Source organism: Megalops cyprinoides, chromosome 8 (genome assembly GCF_013368585.1).
Source record: "Megalops cyprinoides isolate fMegCyp1 chromosome 8, fMegCyp1.pri, whole genome shotgun sequence".
Lineage (NCBI taxonomy): Eukaryota > Metazoa > Chordata > Actinopteri > Elopiformes > Megalopidae > Megalops > Megalops cyprinoides.
The window spans coordinates 30,150,041-30,174,537 of NC_050590.1; the positions used below are offsets into that span (position 1 = coordinate 30,150,041).

The 24,497-nt window shown below is 41.3% G+C and overlaps 1 protein-coding gene across 1 annotated transcript; it reads right to left on the reverse strand.

The window, feature by feature from the left end:
* Positions 1–3,252: 3,252 nt before the first annotated feature.
* chka (choline kinase alpha) lies at positions 3,253–23,186 on the reverse strand. Its single transcript, XM_036534799.1, has 12 exons — positions 22,711–23,186; positions 21,135–21,243; positions 18,222–18,275; positions 12,618–12,731; positions 11,634–11,767; positions 10,856–10,960; positions 10,234–10,292; positions 9,976–10,063; positions 7,038–7,146; positions 6,750–6,856; positions 6,120–6,201; positions 3,253–5,577 (listed from the first exon to the last, which is right to left on the reverse strand). Exons 1-12 carry the CDS (start codon positions 22,944–22,946, stop codon positions 5,518–5,520), a joined length of 1,257 nt encoding a protein of 418 aa, XP_036390692.1. The 5' UTR covers positions 22,947–23,186; the 3' UTR covers positions 3,253–5,517.
* Positions 23,187–24,497: the final 1,311 nt, after the last annotated feature.

The following is a 24,497-nucleotide window of genomic DNA, read 5'->3' on the forward strand; positions in this document are numbered from 1 at the left end:
ATTTAAAAACAGATTTACGGGGGGTCAAGGTACAAGACACACCACTAACATGACCCATTAACAAAAGCAATCACCAAAGCGCTGTCACAAACATTACAACACTGCAGCCTGTGACGTGGCATAGGCTGTGGAAGCATGATAAACAAGGATGTGCAGAAGTCACGCATGAGGTGATTAGAAGTGACAGGATAACAGCACACGACCCAACACAAGCTTTGTCATTACCAACCTGTAGAGACTCTTGACCTTTTTTCACTCATGTGGGCACTTTAAACTTTGCACTTTACTTACTATTTAAAGGCTCAAAAAGCTTTACTTTCTCAGTACCTTGGGCTGCTTGTTACTCTGTAAAAAAGGACACTCTACAAATAATGTTTGCTATTATTACCTGAAGACCCAATATGGTTATGTTATATTGTCTAAAGGTTTCACTCTAAACAATAGGCTGTTACTTCTGTGAGTTTGAAATGCCTCTTAAAAGATTCCTTTCTCTTTTTTTGTATCTGGCTTGTGAAGTTGAAATACAAAGAGTTGGACAATATTGTTTAAAAAATTATCTTACCAAGTCTGCCATATCAATGCAGTTGACAACCTGCCTGTCCTCAAAAGCTGCTTCATAAGATGAATCAGATGTTTCTGATAGACTACTAAACTGTAAATGGAAATGAAGAAAACACTATTGCCTGCATTTTTTTCCAGAGATGAACGATCAAAGAATTACAGCTTCAGTGAAACAGGATGAAGATGCCTCATCTCTTTGTCTAATCAATGCTGTTTACTTGTTTACAGCATTCTAGTCTGCTCAGCTTGTCGACATCTGCACTTTAGTTTATTTGAGGGAGGTTTTGTATAGGGAGTTGCCAATCATACAGCTGCATCAGTCACAAATACAAATCCTCACTAGAACTTGTATTATCTTATTACATACAGTAACACCACAAAAACTAAATGGTTAGGTAAAATTGCCCTAAGTTTCGTTGACTCATAACTTTGATATCAATGTAATTGTTCGCCTAGCAAACTGTCCTTACCTAGGGAAACTCATGAAGCTTACATACTTCAGTGATATGGTTCCTTAAACCTTTTACCCTCTGGAGTAATCCACCTATAAGCCAGCTACCTCAGAGGTGGCGAAAAGCCAAAACTGGCAGACCATCTCATTAGCTGTCTTGCTAGGCAGCTGAATTGATTTTCAAACTTTTTACGTAGGCAGCTACTACTATCAATCTGGTTGAAAATTAATACAATTTTATAGCTAACACGTTACCCCACCCTACTGGCTTGTGAGTATTAATGGTTAACAGGTATTTTGTTTTGCATTAAATTTATACCTGGTACCCCCACCAGCCCCCACCTGCACCTCCTGTCTGAAAGCCTGTGCTGATCTACTGGCTCCTGTCTTCACAAAGATCTTTAATAAGGAATTGGAACTATGTGAAGTTCCCTCCTGCTTCAAACCATAATTGTACCAGTCCCCAAAAAACCTTGTATCACAGGACTTAATGACTACAGACCTGTTGCACTTACCTTTGTAGTCATGCAGTCCTTTGAGAGGTTGGTGCTGGCCCACTTGAGGGAGATCACAGACCCCCGGCTGGACCCCCCACGATTTGCGTACCAGGCCAACAGAACAGACAGGAAGCAGCAAGTGTGGCTGGGGAAACTCAAATCCACTACCTGGACAATCAGCACTGGCACCCCACAGGGTTGTGTGCTGTCCCAACTGCTCTTCTCCCTGTACACAAATGACTGCACCTCCAAGGACCCCTAGGTCAAACTCTTAGCAGATATGTTTGCATATAGTTGGGAGGTTGAACAGCTGGCCCTCTGGTGCAGCCACAACAACTTAAAGCTGAACATGCTCAAAACAGTGGAGATGATGGTGGACTTCATGAGGAATTCCACACTTCTGACCCCCCTCACCATACTAGGCAGCACTGTCTCAGCTGTGGAGACCCTCAGGTTTCTGGGAATTACAATCACCAAAGACCTGAATTGGGAGACCAACACCTTGGCAAAAAAGGCCCAACAGAGGATATACTTCCTGAGCTAGCTGAAGAAGTTCAACCTGCCAGAAGAACTGCTGGTAAAGTTCTACACAGCAATCATTGAGTCTGTCCTCATCAACAAACTACAGCGTACCATCAGGACTGCAGAAAAGATCATTGGAGTTAACCTGCCCACACTCCAAGATCTTTTCAATACCAGAGCCAGAAAATGGGCAGGCAAAATTATTGCTGACCCCTCGCATCCTGGTCACCACATATTTGAACTCCTTTCCTCCGGCAAGCACTTCAGATCACTACCCACCAAAACAAGCCGACACCGGAATAGCTTCTTCCCCCACACACCATCACATTCCTGAACTGCTAAATTAACAACTCACAGTGCAGTAGGTGTACAGCTACAGTTGTACATACCCATAGCCTACACTCAGGTACACTTTACCTTATGCTCATTGTGCAATAGCTGTCTAAAACAAATTGTTGTACAGACCCACAGCCTGCATTCCTGTACACAACTTATTATGCAGCAGCTATTAACTTATTGTACAGTATGTGTTCATATTTATTTTTTTATACCTCATTCATTCCATCCTCACACCATTCCATGTGTGTGTCCTGCATTACTCTTGTTGTTTGTTGTTCCACTGTTGGATGGTATTTGTTGTTGTCACCATGTAAGTCATTGTGTGAACACACTACGAGAGACACTGGAACCGGAGTCAAATTCCTTGTATGTGTAAAACCATGCTTGGCCAATAAAGACTGATTCTGATTCTTCTGAAAATCCTGCTAACCACTTCCTTTATATGTCAGCTGTTCACAGCATCCCTCCTCCCTCCCTATATTCTCCCTTTTCTTTTCCCTTCATCGGACTCCAACCCAAACCCCTTAACCTGTTCCATTGTATTAAAATTCACATCTGTTGAATTCAGACAGGCCAAGTCAACCAGAACACAGCCACGTCCAACACACATTGCAGTTTCTTTTCAACAGTTTTGCATAAGACTGATGAGGTAACTTCAAATGCCACACACCACCACTTCTTATGTGTATATAAATATGAATAAATGATTAACGTTGTCAGTTTACTTAAATAATTTCCTGGTCTTGCAGGAGAAAGCAGTTATACATAAGGGGTAACATTGCTTTAAAGATAGAAATGCCCTTGCCCTCTGTATTAGAAGGCATACATGCTTTAACAATTTTCTTGAGGTGAAAATACCATTAAGAGCCCAAAGACAATATGTTTATTTGCATATTTTTATTGCAGAACTTGCACAAAGCTTTAATTCATACAGTAAATGAGCTGCTTACATTACAGTGGTAGATTTGCCAGGCCTACCTCCTGGCATTTTCACTCTACAAGGGAAGGGCTTAATTGTGTTCACATCTGGTAATACAGTTTTACAGTTATGTGTGAATACATTGCTGGGGTCACAAAAAAGAACAGCTGGGGTCAATTCATCAGACATGTCAAAATGGGTTGGAATTTGTTTGAAAGGAATACTGAATTAGAGTTTTTAAATTCCATTTGATTATATCCTGTTGCATTTTCAAAGGATCATTGTTCATTGTTCAAGGATTACTGTTCGGGTCAACAAATGATTGACTGATGAAACAGTGAGTTCATTCTAATGTTTCATTTGTATTTTATATGTCTGGAGGGAAATAAGGTAAGCAACTCCAAATAAAGAATGAAATTAGAGATGAAGCAGTTGACTGTCAGATGCAGTTAATGCATGTAGAACTGGAACTGACCCCAACTGTGATACAGAGGGTAGAGAGAAACTTCAGAGAAAACCATTCCTAGTACTTTATACCACATAATTTACCAAGAAAAGAGAAACCTTTCTTATTAAGAAAAATATGCATTTCCCCATTTCCATTGCAGGAAAAGAATAGTTTATTATGCCACAAAACTAAAACTAAAAATGTAACTCTGCTGGAGAATGCCATTGACATTACATGTTAGCAACAGTGACATTTCAGAGTAAAAGGCTCATATTACAACATAAACATCATAAGATTAATACATGTAGTTTTTCATCCACAAAACACAAATAATCAAAAATATAATCACAGATGGTAAAAAATAAAACTAGCTAGAGTACAGTCCAGGGTGTGTTTTAACAAAAGAAAAAAGGAAAATGGTTACTTTATATAGTGTTCTCCTCACCCCTCTCACATTTCGCAGGATAAAAATGGTCCCATTGCCAGGATAAACATTCATTCCATCTGTGCATCAATTCATTACAACAACATAGGCTGAAACTACATTGAAAACTCTGTCTCAACCCCCATATCAAGATAATTAACTTGTCATAAGGAGGGATTTCTTTTTTCATACTACTGCTATTTGTAGTACCTTCAAAGATCCCTGTTTTAATCTGACTCTGAAAGGAGTTGATGGGACAAAGTTTTAGCTGAAGTCAGCCCTTTTCCCTTGCAGCTTTCTGCATGCCCCAACCAAACACAAAACCTCACAGTATGTGGACCAATCACTGGCCCTTCATGTGACAGCAGTAGTTCACAACTTGAATGAGTGTAATCACGTAGTGTAATAAAACACAAAAGAATTTCCAATGGTCGCAGGTCACATTTTTCTTACAGGTTAACTTTTGCACATGGAAAGACCTCTTATATGCACTGCATTAAGACAGTCTCAACAGGCTGACCACATAGAGAGATCATTCATTCATTCATTCATCTGTTCAAAACTTTCATCATCACTGACAAATTCAGTGTCTGATAGCATTGAATTTCAGATGACCTTAGCCGTTTCAGTATTAGGAGAGGGGGTGATGTAGGATTAAATTAACACCCCCCTTCAAAATAGACAGATGTAAAGTCGTCCTATCACAGTTGTATCTGACCTTTCCCAAAAGTTAGCCCGTTGGCCTAAGCTTTCATGTGTCAAGTTTTTGCAACACAGTGGTTCTTCATGTTGTGTAGTTATAACACAGGGTATGTCAGTACAGACAGCACCAATGCACATGGTGCATTTCTGTTACAGTATGCAGAAACATTGTGGAGGGTTTCAGTGAAAGGTCCATTAGAGTTCATTCACTGTCCACTGAAATCGTTCCACACCCAAGAAAATGGGATGCTCTCTACATCCCGTGTGAGACCATTTAAAACAGTGAACCCCAACACCCCTTTCTTCTTTTTTGTGACCTTTAATTTTTTTAAATCGAAAGCGATAACCCAAAAAACAGTAAGGGCGAATACTGAGCCCATATGCCCCGGCTGCGTGGGATTATCTGGAGCGGAAGCCGTTGCCTTTGTAAACACTCTGCAGCACTGCAAATAGGGTAGAGGTTATCACTCAACCAGAGACATTCAGTTTGACTTTGGTCCATGTGTACATTACGCAATTCCTTTTCCAAAGCTGGGGGGGCACCCTTTATAGCATGGTGAGGAACCCCATCCTGCCTCTCCTGCCCATCTAAACCCCTCAACAAAAAGCACTGTTTCCTCCACGTTGCCTCTTCCCCTGTCATTTGTCAGCCGCTCACACCCCCAGCTTCTTCTTCTGCTCGAAGTATGCCTCGAATCTTGCCACTGCATATTCCTATACAAAAAAAATGCAAAATGAGGACTGGATTTCTGAGTTCAGTTGTGTTTTTTACTGTTGTGGTATTTGGGTTTTATTTAATTCTGACTACTTTTTCTGCCTGGGGGTTCCAAGCCCTTGACTGACAGTTTGAATACCATTATTTGTGGCACAAAAAGAAGCTGAACTCACTGCAAGCAAAAGTAATTTTTAAAACAAATACTTGCAATGAAGCCTCTGAATTTAAAATGGAGCTGAGTCAATTTTTTTCTTGTTCACAGTTAACATGTTACCCTGACATCACAAATATTTGTGTACAGCCTGAACCGACTTCAGAGAGGCCAATCATTTCACAGCAAACATCAAACTAACACATCACATCATATTCCTTTGAAAGTATGAGTAAAAATGTCAAATAATTTCTCTCCTTTCTGTTACACCACATTAAAGCATCTACATCCCTTAACTGACCTGTTCATTGCCAACAGTCATTCCTAGCTGTCTGTGTTAATAGTATAATAGCTTTATAACTTCATAAAAACCATAGAAGAGAAGCTCACCATGTACCCAAACTCAATGGTAGATATTCTCGCCTGCACAATGGACCACAGACCCCAGAAGAAGTGAGATGCCAGGGCAAACCTGTAGATTTACAAACAAATCCTCAAGATAACCCTTACTGAACAGTTGACTTAACATGTGACTGCGTGAACAGGACCACCCCCCACTCCTATGTTATATAACTCACAGGAAGAAACATCTGGATTGCTTCCAGAGTTTATTTCACAATCTTCCAACAGACACTTTTACAGTTGGAGGCACAGTGAGAGGGGACCTCACACCACTGTTGTGATGATTTATGTTGAATTTTGGACCTTTGTCTTGCCTGTGGTGTGAAAATGAACTTAAGGATGCAATCAGATGGTAGGCAAACACAGCTGAAGCTTTTTACACGCAGGCACAGGTACACACACACACACAGAGACAGACGGACACGCAGATAGACAGACAGACAGTGTGTGTGTCTGTGTGTGTGTGTGTGTGTATCTTTGCCCTAGGCTGTGACTTTGTCCCCACACCTGCCAACACAACACTGTTCTCAATACAACTGCAACATGCAATCTGCATAGCTGCAATGTCTTCAGACATTTCGAGAGATAAGATAGCCTAATCTTGTATAGAGCGGTTACCTGTTGACTTCCACGAGCATATTTTCTTTGAGTTTCATCTGGTCTTCATCACTCACATTTTCAAATCCACTGTCATACTCTGACAGGTAGCTGCTGATGAAATGTAACTGGGGAACAAGAAATCCCAGAAAATCAGTGAGGAAATCACAATGTTAGCAGTATGTCTCATATTTTCAACTGGTCTCAAGAGAAAGAGCTAGATGAAGTGACACATACAGTATTACATAACAAGACAGAGTATTTTTCAGATAACACACCATTCAGTCTCTGCTAGACCCTCACACGCACCTGCTGAGCTTTGGTGGGGTAGTTCTTGGAAGTGGCTTTGAAGAATGGAAACTTCTCATAGGTGTAGTCATACATCCATTCACAAAAGTGATTCCCGATATCAAAACCTCTGAAAAAAAAAGGAGGAATATGAATAGGTCCATCCAAAGGTTTCATATGTGCCCTGCTACAGCTGGACTCTCTGCCAGTCAAGTGGCACTTCAGTCAGAGATGATCTCTGTCTGATTCAGGCACACACTGAAATAGTGTTTTCCTAAACTGCTTTAATTATTTCATCATCAGAATTTACTGTACTTTCTGGACTACACAGCTTTAACAGACTTTTATGTGGACTTCTCATGTTTTGGACACTGGCCGCTAATAAATGCATCTGCCAAACAAGTACACAGTGAGACTGACCACAAAGCTGCCAGCACTGAGAATAAGCCCCCCTGGCCATTCAGGGCCTCCGACTGATAAATCTGGACTGAGCTAGTGGGCAGGGCCAGCGCCAGGGTATATGTGTTCTGAGGGGTTACAGGGCTGCTGTGGAAACCAAATAAAAGGCAGAGCCACAGGCTATGCCATTCCTCACGGCTCCAGTCACGTGAGCCCCTTCTTAGAAGCAGCCCTGCTCTGACTTCTTCCAGAAATCCACCCAGCTGCTAAGGAGACCAGCTTGGAAGAAAGCTTTGGGAAAACAAACAAAAGACCATGTGTCTCTCGAGGTCTCGGGCGAGGCGTGAGAGCCTCCTGCTCTGTGTCTTCCATGGACCCCTGCTTGCCAGCCCTACTTCACATGCCAGAGCCATCCCAGAATTCCTTGCGTTCCACTAAGTACTTTATTTGTGCATCGTGTTCTCAAATTTCAATATTAAATTGTTAAAAAGATGTAATTTCACACGTTACTTGTACAACAATTTTCATTTTTTAATTTTGCTTTTCCAACATATTTTCCAGGAAAATATACATACATTCTATTTAGCTTTCTTCACAAATTAAACACAATGGGTGCAGAGTATGCTGGAATGCACTGTTGTCATTTCAAAATTCTAAGCACACTCTTATCCAAATTTGGACTGATATATCATTGTGAATTTAGACAGTAGCCTGACAAAGAATGTCATTTATTTAAGCATTTCCAAGAGGAAAGTCTCTATAAAGTGGCTGCAGTAAGCCAATTAGAATGAAGAATACCCTTTATCCTTTGAATTTGGCATGAATCTTTAAACAATTTGAGCACTGAACGTACACATAGTCTAAAACATGAAAAAATATGTAATGCTAACCTGTAAGAGCGGCATGCCAAAATTATGGGTACTTAATTACTACTTAAAGGGATCATTCACAATCAAACACAAATGCACAGACAAGGAAACCAAGTTCGTTCATCTACTTAACAGTCAGATTTATGAATGAACAACTTACTATTAACAAATCCTGCGGCTGAGTCATTTAAGGTCAGAATTATCTGGATCTGTCATGATGTTACGTTGCATTGAATGTGTGCGCTTAACAGTATGGAACATGTGAGGTTGGCAGTGTAGGATGAAGTTGGAACTGGGATGTCCGCAGGCCTCTCCTGCACAATGCTGCTGCCTGCGGACCTCTATGAAACCCAATCTATCTTGCGTCTGAGCACATGCAGTGGGGGATAAAAAGCCCTATGTAAAATTTGAGGCCAAGAGGGAGAAACAGTTTTCAACACGCTTTGGGGGTGGGAATTTTATGAAGACATTCTCAAACACAGTCTTACAGGCAAAGACGTTAAAATTTCGCAACCCAGGATTACAGGATGAAAAGAGGGCAGAAGCCCTTTGAGTGCTATATGTGAAAAATGGCCACATTTCGGCATATGAATCCTCTTAGGAAAAGGCTCAATGAGATTTAGTGTGCAAATGTACAATGTGACAACTTTCAAACAGTCCAGCTTTGATCAGAAAACACACACTCAATACAGAAAAAATGCTTCCAGAAGCAAAGAAAAAAACATCCACATTTACCACACCATAACAATGTAGTGCTCCTTTGAGTGTGATTCTGTGGACTGTGTGCCGAGTCATGAAAGGCTTAAGAACAGTAATTGTGAACTACTTTGACCCCTGAAAAAACCAAAAGTATGACATCCGATTCATGGGTGGTATGACCTTGGGCTCAAACCAGTTCCTTGACTAACAGGCTGGCATTAAATAAGAGGACATGAACAAGAATTTGATGGGGAGGTAAATCATGAATTATGTGTGAGCGTGGGTTAGAATGCACAGGCAAAAGCAGTGCTCACCGGTTCTTGGTCCAACCACAGTATAGGCACTGGAAGCACAGGCTTGTTTGGTATTTTGTTTTGCAGGAGTGGTTCAGAGAAGGAGCATGCAGTACTATGAAGGACTGGGCTGCCAGAAAAGTACTGTCACAGCTGACTGCAATCACTTCTCACTGAGCTCAGAGGAAAATCTATGCATGCGGTGAGGTGTTATAACCTCATGTATGCATAAGGTTTTAACATCTCACCGCAGAGCTTAGTGAAGCATCTGTACATGTACTGGCTACTGTTATAACCCCTGATTGCAGAATTTGGGAAAGTTGCTCTCTCCCTGGAGGTCACTCTACACAGAGAATTCCTTTATCTGCAGCAGCCACTCTGCATATAAAAATACCTTGATGAGATTATTCTATAAACCATTACCAGAGTAGAGTAAGTAAATGAACTTACTGTTGGGTGATAGTGTGGTATAGTGCTTAAGGAACCAGGATTTGGCAGCAGCCTTGGCTCACTGCTGTTGTGGCCTTGGTCAAGGAATTTAAGCTGCTTCACTAAATTCCCAGCTGCGAAAACGCAAACTATGCAAGTCCCATGATAAATTATGTAAACTATGCAACCACAGATAGGAGCATCTGCTAGGCAAACAGATAACGCAAATCAATATGATACCGTTGTTGTAAAGCTGCTGTTGGTACAAACCTGTAGTTGTAGCTGCTGTACTCAAAGTCAATCAGCATGAGCTTCTGTCTGTCCGAGTCCTCTCGGCCATTGAGGAGCAGAACATTACCTGAAAGTAACAGCAGCAAAGGGTGAAGAGAACATCAGCACTGTCTGCAAAATACAGTTCAACGTTTCTCTAGGCCACAAACTGCAGGAACTTTTGAGATGGGCTCATGGGCTCATGGTTCAGCAAAGGCATACGTACTGGTATGTATGGTTATGTCCAGGACTACTTACCCTCTTGACAATCATTGTGGCAGAAAACAACAGGAGATGCAGTGACTTCCAGCAAAGCCCTACAGAGAAAATCCAACCTGAGTCATATACAGCATGCTTCGGAGAGATGGCTTCATAGCTCTGCATGACAGCATGCGAATGCGCTGGATCTGAACCAAGGCATTAAAAAAGATGGCTCTGCAGAACTGTCTATAAGCAGACACAGCACAAGCCTCACAAATGATTGATAGACTTAGCTGGATCAAACCCACAGGAAAACATCATGAAGGTGAAATAAATGAGGCAAAGAGCAAAGTTACTATAGAAATATATATATATATATACACGTGTGTGTGTGTGTGTGTGTGTGTGTATATCACTATAAAACTGCGCAGTGTCACATTTTGATTAGATTCCCATAATTTGTACTACTTTCCAGGCCTCTTACTTGCCACCAAGGAGAGTGGAAACAGCATGGACAAAAGCCTTTTTTTGTGCCATATTGTTTTGAGAGGAACTTCGTATGGGCTCGTGGAGAACATCATATGACCATTGCATAACTCTGTGGCAATTCATGTATGTAATTGCGCAATGCCCTTGCTCAATGGTTCAGGCTGTGGTGTGAGCAAGGAGACTGACATACTTGAGCCTCTCCATTTCCTGCGGCAGGTTGAAGCTCAGGAGGCGAGAAAACTTGCGGATATGGGACTCCCTCGTGAAGGTGATCCGCAGCACCTGGTTCAGGTACCTGTCACAGGTGAGAAGACCAGACTTGTGTTAAAAAAGGAGGCACTGTGCTGCTGACCAAATGCATAGCTCTCTTTTTTACTGAGACAGTAATGTAACGCTCCTAAATCTTGGGAACTTCTTAAAATCAATGTCATTTTCTCATGTACACTGATATAATTCTTCAAGCCACTTAACATTTGTTGTTAGCAATTTGCAGGGTACAGGGATTGTGTTGCTGACAATAGTGAAATTTTCCCTAGTGTATCTTTCTGACGTCAACTACAGATACTGCAAAGAAGAGGTCCACATTTTATTATAAGATAAAATAAACGCATTTTTCAACTCAATAGATGCAGTCTCTGTAAACAAAGAGGTCAACTGTACTCTGGAGGCAATTACAAAAATAACAACTAACGATTTATATTCTAAATGCCAGTCTTCATTGTCAGGTGTTCCAGTCCTCATGCTGGTGGTTACTACAAAAAAATGTCTCATGATTTCCAGTGAAAAAAGGCTCTGTCTTTCTGAGGCCATTAAAGAAAAACTGGAACATCCCAAGGGAACCAATAGCTGTTTGTGCAAGGTGAAATGGGCACCCTTAGCCAGCTACATCAAGACAAGAGTGGTCCTTGCCGCTTCCCTTTCACTGCAATTCAGTCACAGATAACACAGAGCGAAAAAGGGCGACTCACTTGTCCATGGTGCCAAACAGCCATTTGGGCTCTTTGTTGAAAGGCATTCTCATTCCATGGAACCTGGCCATCTTCTCTGCGATTTCAGCAGACAGGCTTGGAATGCTCAGCTCATTAGTGTCCAGTTTTCTGCTCTGTAACAACAAGCAGGTCATCGGGCAAGGGTTAAAGGTCAGGCATCAATGGCAACTTGCATTCCTTTCAGGTTAAAGGTAACAAGGCTAAACAAGCATGTATTTCTGATGCATGGCCAGGTTGTGACTAGATCCTTCTCCATCTGCCCTCGGCTGTGGCCCAAGATCAACCCTGATAATCTCTGATTCTAATCTGCCCCTTACATCTTACAAATCTCACTAGCCACCTGCCTAATTCGTAAAGCAGCCTCAATAAATGCTGACTTTCCAGGAATAGCATCTTTTCAATGTCAGAACCCTGGTGGGGTCAGCATGTGTGGTGTAGAACATGGGCATTCTGATCATTCACTTTGATCTTTTTTGGAACAAGAATCACATTTCAATGAGTAAAAGCTCTACCCGGCAAATGATCATCTGAACAGCCATTCCGTTAGAGGACCATGGCAACATTTAACAAGGTAGACTCAAAACACAGAATAAATATTAGAATTCTGCAGAACCAGAAAAAATAGTATATTTCCAGATGTAAAATAATCACCACTATTGACAACAAGACTAAATTATATATACTGACAGATAAGAATGACTAGGAACACTTATTATTCTTCACGTACAAGAATGAATAGCCTTGTAAAATCAACCAATCACATAATCATGACTGCCGTCTATTTTTAGTCGTGCAAAACAAGGGAAATCAGATGTCTTTCCCTGAACTCCCACAACAAAACAACACAGTTTATATGCATGTGCGAACGCGCACACACACAAACACACAAACACATACACACGTGCTTGCAGCCTTCAGAAACGTGTGAGGGATGCATGCAGTCAGTCACATGTTGTCACTCACAGGGACAAACTGCTCCAGTCTCCCCTGAGGGAAGATGCCATAGAGCTTGGGCCCCAGCTCTCGCTCCGCCAGGATAGCAAACATCACGCTCTCCAGCACCATGGCTTCAGTGCCCTGCGAACACACAGCACCCATACATACATTAGGGAGCCTGTAATAAATGCAGTTGTCATTTTTTTTTGTTCAATCAACAAGCTGTGAATTCAGTGTTGTATTCTCCTCACATTCTCCCAACCCTGAAAGAATAGTGAAAGAACATATTGGTGGTCACTGGTTATGTGGCTGCTGCTAGAGAAGGGGGGAAAAAAAGGCTGGGAAGAAGAGGAGGAGCACAACACTGGAAGCTGGAGCTCCCACGCTAGTCACAGAGAAGGCAGGGTCAGTGAGTCCCCAGCTTTCCAATTTCCATGGAGGACATCCGCTCAGGCATTCAGCTGAACAGATGAAGTCATCTAATTGGCAAGTCTACCTTTGAAGAATCCAGAACGGGTGGGTGGAGATTCAGCTGGAGTCAACGGATCAGGAGAAGATGTAACACCAAACTTCAAATGCAGCTGGCATACACCTCTTCACAAGCACAGCCACTACTTTCCAAACATACTGGACAAGAACCCAGTAACTACATAAAAATGTAAATCAAAGTTTGACCTTGACTATCTATATAGTATTTAGATTTACTGTACATGTAACAACACCACTGGCTCACAACTGCAGCAATACATAATATACTTCCCTTTGCCATGCTGCACACAGTCACTGTTGCTAGGGTGAAACACATAGCATCATTGGAACAGAATGATGCCCCTGATTCTTTGGCTGAAATAGCAGGTATTTTAATCAGCCCTGGTGATTAGATTAAGAGAGCATTCTAAAGCAAGGGGCTTGGGCATGAGGCAGTCACCGTGAAAAAAAAGAAACAATCGAGGCGATTGTGCACAGAAAGGCCTGGCCTGCCAAGAGCACCAGTCACTAATTGTGGTGGCTTAACTGAAGACGACATGGGGGTTTTTCTACAGAGGGATAAAACAGCAACAAAGAACAAATGAATGAAACTACAGAGCTGCAAGATGAACATTAATTATAAGCTTTGTAAAATAAGTAAAAGAAGTGTCAATGAATTCATTTTCAATCTGAAGATATGACATGGGGACCATGTGCAGTGCCTAGAACTGGCTCTTTTGTCAGGACATTGCTGTAGCGTAAGCAAAACCTTAAGGCACAGGAAACGTAGAGGCCCTTTCCTGATATTACTGGCTGTAACTTCCTCCAATGTAGCCCTTCCCAGAAAAACGAACAGTACAACCAGCTAACAGATGCTTCCATTTTGCTCTTCCTGGGTTGGCAGTGGTTCCAGGTTCCTCCTGTGTCTTGGCCGTGGAAACTCAGCCTTCAGCTTCATAGCACCAGATCGTTTCCTTTCGGACGCAGCAGTCAATGTACTGGGTGCTACAGGGCTGATCATGTCTACTTTTGCACTTTGGACTGATTACAAAGAACTCCAATATTTTTAAAGACCCAGATTAGAGTAAATTATAGACAGTGTTCACTTGTTATGTAGGTCGACCATAGGTACACAAATGGAAACTACTGTACTTTAACAGGGTCACTGTACTGTACTGCTATCGAGAACCACTTGTAAACACCCACTGACTGAACCCATGCACCCCATCAACTATCACCCCACACCCATGGAATTTCATTCCTTTGGATGTCCCAGTCAGCAGAGGCTTTATACAGATCAATCTCTAAACAGAGACGCAATCATTTCATCCAGGGCTTACAGGGCACGTAGAGCCACGGCTATGTTCGGCTGCATAACAATTCCATTTCTGTCTGGAAATTCACCCGCATGACATGCATCACCTCCATTCGTCAGCTTTCGAATCAGACCACAAGTTACGCAATACATCCCCATAGTGCTGATGGCTCTGAGTAAATCTGCTAAACCCATTAGATATATTACCATTGCTGTCCTGACACACATAATGGCCTTGCGGATTGCCTGTGCACGTATGAGTCTAAGCTACCAGGATGAGTAACAATATTAAGTGGGTCATAAGACATCAATGGCAGCATGTTTCACAGGGTTTCTGGTTCTGGACTTACCCAGAGCTGTTTACATAATCCTCAACTATGATCAAAATACTGACATACCAACATTACAGTTACTGGAACATGGAAAGACTGCTTCACGGAACATGGAAATGCTTCAGCATTGTAAATAACAAACAACATTATAATAACAGCACAGATACAGCCTCGTCCTTATGTTTGTAACAAGCTTCCCAGTTCCAATGACCATCACAGTACAATTTTTATATATTTTTATAATATATATATGGCCCAGCTTGGTGCATTCCACACTGAAAATGATGTCTCTGCCCTTTCAGAAGCTATCAATGTTTTTTTGTTTATAACTAGCCAGCAAATAAGTCTCGAAGGAGCATGATCTACACAACAACATCTACAGGAATGCATAGGAACACAGATAGCTCTGGAACCTCCTGGTACCAAATGGATCCTACTAGATGGAGGACAAAAGGAATGCTGATGCTTAATATCTGGTCATAACATGTAGGTGTATTACACAGTAAAGTAAAAGTAGTACATCCATTACTTCCTCCAATTGTGTCGTTCATTGCAAATGAATACCACAGTCTATTTTTGGAGGGCATATTCACCTCTGTGGCTGAAACTCTTGCTCAGTCATGTGATTCTAATACATGAAACACTCAAAAACCTGTAACCTATGTAAGTCGCTTTGGATAAAAAGCGTCTGCCAAATGAATAAATGTAAATGTGAATGTAAATGAAACAGTTCAGACCTCTCCTGGGAAATACTAAAACAGTGATATCACTCTTTGCTTTGTATAAGAAAAGGTCAGGAGCCACTCCCAACTACTTTATGACAGTAAAAACCACTTCAAGACATGAAATAATTTGCAATCCACCCAGAAAAACCTATACTGGGAGGAACCTACTACTGTTACACCCACAGTATGGAAAGTGAGGGACCAATACAGAAGGCTGAATAAATATTTTTTCCTAATGATTCCTTTTTGTGCACTGAAGACCAAACAGACTAGAGTCATGCTAACTACTCATTTGAATTACATTTACATTATTGTCACTTAGCAGATGCTCTTATCCAGAGCGACTTACACAGGTTACAATATTATCCATTTATACAGCTATTTACTGAGGCAATTGTGAGTTAAGTACCGTACCAACAGTACAGCAGTAATGCCCCAGCAGGGACTCAAACTATCAACTTGCAGTTACAAGCCCTGCTCCATATCACTATGCTACACTGCTGCCCTATATGTGCTGTTTGCATAATGGATTCAGCTGACAAGAATTATTGAGCTGAGTTTTCTTTCTTACCAAAACATCCATTTAATCAACTCAAATAAACTTTGTTAAATGGCTAAGCTATCAGTCTCAAAAATAAGGGGGTAGTGAGCAACCATGAAAAGATTGCTCCAAAACAGGAAAAAAATTATACTAATCCTCTTCATTCTGCCTAAAAATATGTATCTGAGCCAACTGTCCTTTGCACAGCTACAACCTAACCCTTATGCCATCCTAGGCAGAAATGCTTCCCTTTCAGGCCTCCATACAAGAATAAACATGGGTGACAATAAAACACATTGAAACACAAACATAGTAACACAAAATAATGTACTAAATAAATTTTGCAGTACATGCATCTATTTGTGTGACTGCAGCAGCAAGACAGTGCATTCTTCTGGGTGCCACCTGCTCCTGTTCAGCAGCCTGTGTGCCAGGCTTGGAATCACATGACCACAGTGTGTAAGGGCTCCGGGTTTTTCCACTGCCACATGAAAGGGTGTTAATCCCCTATGAAACGAACCGTTCGCCACCCATGGCTGCACTATATGTCAGTATTAATTGCAGAGCAGTGGTCCAGACTACCCACCGCACTGTGTTAACATTGTGGATTATATGAACCAAAGTTTTTTTCTTTAAATGCTCCGGTGTACCAGTGTGCTTGTATCAAAGAACAGATCACTGTCAAGTCATGAAGCCCTCACTGGCACAGGAGAATGTTGTCTGGATTTGCTAAAAAGGGTGAAGGAGAAACAAGGTTTCTAGGGTACAACCAGATTGGCCAGCTGACGTCCAACAGTAGACAGTGAGGGCTGCATGAGGATTAGCTCCAAATAGGATAGACCTCCACCTGCCTCAAATGTTACCTTAGTAACATTTCCTAAGTAAATGGCTGTTATCATAAAACCCAAGCTGTATTATAAGTAACTACACACACTGAAACGTGAAGGCAGCTGATGGCCTTGTGAAGGTAGCCTGGCACAGAAACACAGGACAGCTGCAAGGAGATATCCTCCTCTTCAATAACAAGATGCTTTTGAAGTCATTCCAGCAGACCTCTCTATGACAGTCACCAAATGGAACAGGAGAACTGATGGGAGGCAGTACTGAAGATGGCAGCAGCAGACAGACCCTGCTTTATTAAAGAATCTTCTCAGGAACCACCACAGAAACAGAATGCAAACAGATGTCAAAGAATGATGATGATAATAATGATGATGATGATGATGATGGTAATGACAACGAAAGCCACAGAGTAATTGACTCATTGTGTGTAATAAATTACACAATCCACAATTCACTTACACCATTTTTCCTTCAGTAGAAGGAACAGATCAAAGCATTGCTGCAGGGCAGGTGCTGTGTTCAGATTTTTGCTCTTAGAATCAGTCATTGAGGCTATTTGGGAACTGGGTTTGTAAACAGAAGGTTGCAGTATCTACTCCAGGATGGGCACAGCCAAAGAACCCTTAAGCACATCCAATCTAACTTGCTTCAGTAAATGTCCAGCTGTATAAATGGACAAAATGTACAAATGTAAATTACACAAACAGCTCTGAATATGGACATTTGCTTAAACAAACAAGTCATAACCTTGTGTTTGCATGTAAGCAATATTCCTTTGAATGTCTCAGAACCAGAGGGCAGGTTAATGTGTTACGGTGCAAGTTAGCCATCTCTTTGTGAGCACAAAGAACTCCTAGTGATTCTAATGAAGGAAATGAGTAACTGCAATTAAGCAGAAGGATCACAGATGGAGTGATATACAAATTGTAAACTCCCAATAAGTAACTACTCCTGACACCCCCAGTGACGGCAAGTCATGGACAAGATTTGCTCTCCTTGGGAATTCTTTTGCCTCACCTCATAGTGAGATTTGAGTTCAGAATAAATATTTATGCAGCAATGAAAGGAGGCAGTGTGAAGGTACAAGACTCTGTTCCTCCATCGGGAATGTGCAGTCAGTCCTTCTGTGGGAGGAGCCACTGATATGTCACAGAAATTCCAGAGGTGAGGTTGTTTAAGATGTCCTTCAAGCCACCCTCTTACCTAAGGAAAGTACTAAAATGGCAGCAACAAGGCAGAAAAACTCCACCTCAGAACTTCAGACAGCCGTGCCTTTACAGCCAGGTGAGAAGATAAAGCCCAGGCAAATGCCCAGAGAAGGTGAAAAGTATTCTCAACAAATACACTTCACAATTCCTAAAAAGAAGGTCAAAATGGTGGGCAGAAAACCTGTCCCATGTTACCTACCTGAAATTGATTTTCTTTGTTTGACTGTCTGGGCTCCCCTTTATTACAGGACATCTATGAATGAAAGGAAAAATAAGTGCATTGGTTTCTGTTGCAGCAAAGTCACCTTCACACATTTGTCAATAACAGAACAGTGAGAAGTCCCCCAAACAATAACAAAAATCAACAATCAGCCACAGAGTAAACAGCTTTCATTTTCAGCAGATCTTTTTCATTCAATTTTTTTTCTAAATTATCCAGGTCCCCTTCAGCCAATAAGTTATGTGAAGGCCTTAATGACTTAAGGGTAAATAAAGGTGGCTTTTAAGGGCAACTATATCTGAAGTACTACTTTGTGGAACGCATCTGTCATCATGGTACTTGTGATGTTGCAACACTAGTTTCATCAAAAACGCACAATCAGTTGCGTCTAGTTTAAAATGACAGACACGGTTTCCAAGTCTCTGCATCATGAAACAAATTACTTATCGCATTCAGGTTTTAAAAAACTTTTAGAATTCCTGTGTGGACAAGACCAAGAACTTTATTGTGGCAAATTTATTGTGAGGTAACTATGAAAACCAAGTTCCAGTCGGCGTATTCCTCAGCTAATGCGGTCTAGACCAATTACAGTCGAATCGCTATAATACGTCATGAAAATCCATTACCCATTTCAGATAAGTAAATGTTACCATTAACTCAGGCATGGTTACCTTGGAGAAGAACACCCTCTGTCTTTTGCAACTGGGGTGCTACTAGTGTACTGAGAAAATGAATAATAAAAAGACAACCACTCACTCTGACAGTTGCACTCACTTTCTTTGGAATATCTTTTCTAAACTGAGTCAATTAGGCAATTACTTTAAGAGTATCACAGCAAATTATTAAAAGGTCGAAAAGCTTCTCTACGTCTGATGTTACTTATAATGAAGATGACTAATACGTTAATCACCATGTTCTGGAATTTGGTCATCTGACTTCAGCAGGCAACACTGAATGTGTATGACTGTCCCTGTAACAAGCACGTGACCTCTGAGTAGCAGGTGTTTTCATACACAACATCACCCCAAATCTACTTGTGTTGTTGTTTAAATAATGCAACAGCTGTACGCAATGGGGTTAGGCACTTTGTGACGTAAAAAAAAGTAAAAAAGGAGCCTTTTGGTTTGTTTTTAAACATTGCATGGTTTGGTGACACCCTACGACTGTTGCTTTGAGCAAAAAAAAAAAAAAAAAAAAAAAGCTTTTTAAAGTCTTAGGTTGTTTTTCATGCATGGAGAGTCACAGATATTTTGTAATGGAGTAGGCCCATCACAGAGAGAGAAGAAGCACGTGTATTTATCCTGCAATTGTCTACAACTGGAAAATATTTTATGATATGCAGATATCTAACTCGAAATAGGCCTTCTGTATATCTGTTGAGGCAAGTCAGCCATACTATCTTGCAGAAATATTTAAAATGTGTACAACAGTTGGCAATGTACAGAATAAATAAGTCACTTTGTGCATTTCACTGGAAAGCTTATTAAAGTATAGACAAAATGAAACAGGAATGCATACATATTAAAGCCTAACTCTTGATGTCTGGGACTAACAGAGCAGTTTTATTGGTGCTGTACACATGTGTGTCTGTTAAAGAACTTGAAGGCAATGCTGTGACTTCAGAGATCTCATACTATACCGTGTGTGGTACGGCGGTATCACATGGAAACAAGAGTGCTCAAGGGCACGCCCCTTTCGGAAGGCCTACGGCAAAAAACATACGCATGTACAGCCATGGTGGTACATCACCCATAACAACTGCAGTCCCACATTCACACACAGCCAGGAAAACGACGTCACCCACACAGAACCAGCACTCAGGGTGAGACTCCTTCGGCCAAAAAAAGGAAATGAAATGTAAAAAATAAAAATAAAAAAATACCCAAGCGACGGTACCATCGCACAACTACCAAGGCTTGGATGTCAGGCTGTCTACGTCTTTCCCTCTCCCATTCTTCTTCAGCCTGTGCCAGCCAACCAAACCCTTCGGCCTTGGAGAAGTTCAGCTGAAGTTAATTCCCCTCCCCAACACTCTCAAACAGTATGCATTTTATTAAAGGCTTTTGCCACTGAAAGCAGCTCACTCTTGTGGGGGAAAATGAAAATGTCTGTTAGTTGGGAGAAAACAGAACTACATGACACAAAATAACAGTAATACATATATATACCCATGTATAACTAAGGCTTAAGTAAAACAATATTGAAAGCCACCTTAAACATAGAGCAGTGGACATCTTGACATGTGATAACAAATGAAGGCTTATACCTCTGACGTGTAGCAGAGCCAGAAATCTGACCCCAGTTAGAAAAGATGGTAGGTCATTGATTAATCATTAAAAGGCACATCCTGAGGTCTGTTGGATGATGCACTTTCAACAGTTAAGAGAGGAAGGTTCAGGAAAATGATGACAAGGTTTAAATTAGACATGGCTGAAAAAGTCTAACTTGAAACCATCTGAAGACATTCTAGCTTTCTTGGATCCTTGTAATTTCACTATTGACTGAATGATAATCAGTCACATCTTGAAAATCAAGAGAGGGTCCCAGAGAGGGTTAGAGGCCCAAGGCACATGGAGCCTAAAGGCTTAGAACAGCAGTGGAGGAGAGAGAGCACAAAACACTCAGACAGATGCTTTTCTGCTGGAAACCTAGGGGTCATACTCACTTAACACCAGTGTATACGAAATTTGTGAATTAGAGTGCTCCATACCACAAGCACTAGTGCCATGGACTTAAAAACACATGTAAGTATAAACACACATGAGTGAAGGTAAAGTTGACGTGGGAAGCACAGAAACCTTTGGATAACCTATTTTAAACTGACACAGTTACAGTCTGGAACAATGCCATCCTAGTCACTGGGTTTATTCACCGACACCAATACAAACGCACCTGCAAGATAGCTCCATACAGCCGCAGGAGAACATTCCTAGGCTCGTCACCAACGCTCTCCAGAGATTCAGGCAAGGCACAGAGGAAAAGCATGTTGCTAAGTCCTCCCCTGTCACAACCAAAAACACAAATTAGGGACATGAAGGGGCAATGAAATTACCAAAATAACTGCAAAACGAACACAATTTTACTGGGACTCCATGCATTCAAAAGGTGAGACTTAAACGGCAAGTCTCAATTTCATTATTACATGACTGCATCTACAGACAATATTACTTGAGGAGCAAGGGCTTATGTTAGATGTCAGATGAAATTTATACTGTCCAAATCACCACTTAATCCTCTGCTGCATGCAACAATTACACTACCAAATGGTTCTGTTGGCTTATCCACCTGAAGTGTCCCTGACATCGTTTCACGCTGTTCCATCCATGACCAGTGGCGTACATTAGGCCTCTGTGTGGTGGCCTGACCAGCAAGCCATAAATCAAGTATCGGCATCCCCATCCCTGATGTGGTGCCTGTAACTACCTGTCACACCCGATCCACCAGATCTTGCAGCGTGAAAACGAAGTCGACTATGATGTCTTCATAACAGTGATGTGCAGTCTCCCTTAAGGTGGTCCTGAAAAATCTCCAGACTAAAGCATTTGACCATCTTACAAACCGCTAGCTGTGGAGACCCCATACTGCAGGTGACAACAGGCCAGTATCCAACATACTGATGGCACTAAGGCATTTTTCTTGAATTTTAACAGGCCTGACATTCAGCAAGTTAAATTATGTCTTATTACGGACAATTAATGTAATATATATATATATATATATATATATTTAATGAAGTAGTAATCACTCAAGCACATAAGGGTCAATCACGAATGACCAATAAATATTTGACAAAAAACATTTAATTCATTCCAAAATACTAATTTATAGGTATACCATGCGTTTCATAGAAACACGATAAATTGATTAAAAGAGCTCTCACCATTTCTAATACGTTTCTAATACATTTTACTAATATAATGTGCATTGACATTTAGAATGTGCTTCAGCTGCTTGCAGCATTTTGTCACCCTGTGGATGAGTATTTCATATGGCTTATGAATCCGGAATTCGGTGTCTGTCCATCGCTGAACACGCATTCCTTGCATTCCGCTTTCTACTCACCGCAATAGACAACACATTGGAACGTGTGAAGTTGTTGACTCACAGGGTAGTGGGTGGGATTTCCCAGCAATAACGAATTCGTTAAAAATGCCTAACTCAAAGCCGTATGATTACCCAGTATCTGGATATTTAGGTAGACTATATAACGCTAAGGTACAGTGAACTACAAATGACGTCAATTAGTCCTTCCAGCGTAACCGTTCAAAAAGATGCACTGTTGAATGGCCAGTAGCAGACAAATGGAAAACTACCGCTACGAGCTAGGTAGCTAGCCTACGCAGTTATCTAGCTAGGTCGCTATCTACCTAGGCTAGCTAGCCGTAGCCATTCTCTGAAGCGATGTGAAACAAAACTATTGCAACTAGCTATCATTTCCGTCATGTTAACAATTACACGGCCACAATACCTTATGATGCTGATCTGGAAATCCTCTTCACTTAACGTTTTCCACACGCCGTGAAGAAATTCTTTGCACCACAAATACGCCTTGCGCTTGGTCTGCTGGTCTGGCTCCTCGGGCCGAATTACATCTTTGCATTCGGGTTCGGTATCTGGCTGGACATGCAGTTCGTTTTCAGACACCAGCAAACCCAAGGACATCGAAGGGGAGGATGATACCCCGTTTATGAACTTGGTTTTCATTTCTACTGTTTAAAAGGAAATGGCTGATTCCAAAATTAGGAGAGAAAAAATAAATGTTTATTCGTTTGATAACAACTTGTATTTTCTCGCAGTGTCTCTGTTTTAAGGAAAATAATTATAACAAGTAATTAGAAAAACGCGTTGTTCTGTTCTGATAATGAGGTATTTCAAAGGAGGCACGTTTGTTTAGCTGTGGTTCTCGACCGCTCAGCGACGTGCAGCGAATGGTATAACGGTGGTGTGCAGACTGCAGCAACGTAAGTATCTGCGGCGTAGCACAATTTGTTGAAACCGAGGGGTTTGTATCGTACGTCACACTGCCACTCCTTTTCTGGCCTCTCATTGGTCGGAATGGGTTCAGCCCTTGAAATCCAAAACAAACACAGTTAGACAGACGATCTGTAGCTACATCTCCAATATAGCTGTGAGTACAGGTGCATTACACGACACGTTATATTACCGCTGTGATGCACTATCGTACCTTCTCTATTTGGAGCGTGTAATTTGGAGTTTTCTGCTCGCGATACTGCTTGGCTATCGTGGCTTTTGTTAGCGTTGCTGTTGTAGCAGCAGCGTAGCGTGCTTTATGTGCTGAATACATTTTGGGGGGTATGCCTGCGCCGCGGTTCAAGGAACACCTGAGCCGCAAAGTTAGAGCTCGGTCTGCGTTGTAAAAGGTCCTGTACAGGTGTGGAGTTTACACCGTAGAACCCAAATCCGGTAGATGGCATACCTGCCATACGCCAGCCCGTAAGTTATCAGATGGCAGGCTATTCCAAAACTATGAGAGACTTCTTTTCCAAGTTTGATTTTAATTCATGCGCTGCTTTTAATGTTCACAGAGACGTGTGGCTTTTTACGGACACACAAGTTAACATTTAGGCTACTTTTACAGTAATTAATCAATTAAACTTTAACCAACCACACTTTACGGAGAATTGGTGTTACTGGCATGTTTTGTAAAATCACATCAGCAGATAATTTTATTGTATTGACACTTTACTCTTTGGTGCGTTCTCATTGACTTGCTGATTAGCGAACTGAACGTGCGTGCGGAGCAGTGCTGCGGTTCTTGAACCCCATGGCTGTCTAAGTTAAGAAATCTTGTAATTAAGGCGAACGTTTAGCTTGCGCTGTGGCGTGCATGTACTTTGTCAGTATGCACCAAATAGTTATCTAATAAACTAGCTAAGGTTTATAAGGTGAGGTAAACATCGTATTTAAGTACTGTTACTGCACTTTCTGTATAGTTAATCCAATGTCTTTAATTCAATGTGTAATTTAGAAAAGGGTTTACATTTTGAAAAATGCCTGAACGCTATAGGCTATATCGCAGAATTGAGAAGCGATTTCTGCCCTGCCTCATTCGTGCGCTGCGTTTACAAAGCAAGTTCGAAAAAAAGAGGCAGTGAATCAACAGACACAGTGGCAACGCAATTCTATCAAACTGAATTATTCAAAGGTTGGACAGATATAGATCTATTTATAGATTAGAACTAGATGGAACAAAGAAAAAACATTGAAAAGTAAACTTAAATGTGATCTATTTGC

Bases quoted from the DNA above. Each gene is read 5' to 3' on its own strand.
- chka (XM_036534799.1), bottom strand. From the start codon at position 22,946: ATGAAAACCAAGTTCATAAACGGGGTATCATCCTCCCCTTCGATGTCC. The intron at 10,961-11,633 runs GTGAGTCGCCCT...CACCTGTGACAG, and splicing joins CTGTTTGGCACCATGGACAA to GTACCTGAACCAGGTGCTGC. The intron at 6,857-7,037 runs GTGCGTGTGAGG...CTTGTTCCCCAG, and splicing joins ACCCCACCAAAGCTCAGCAG to TTACATTTCATCAGCAGCTA.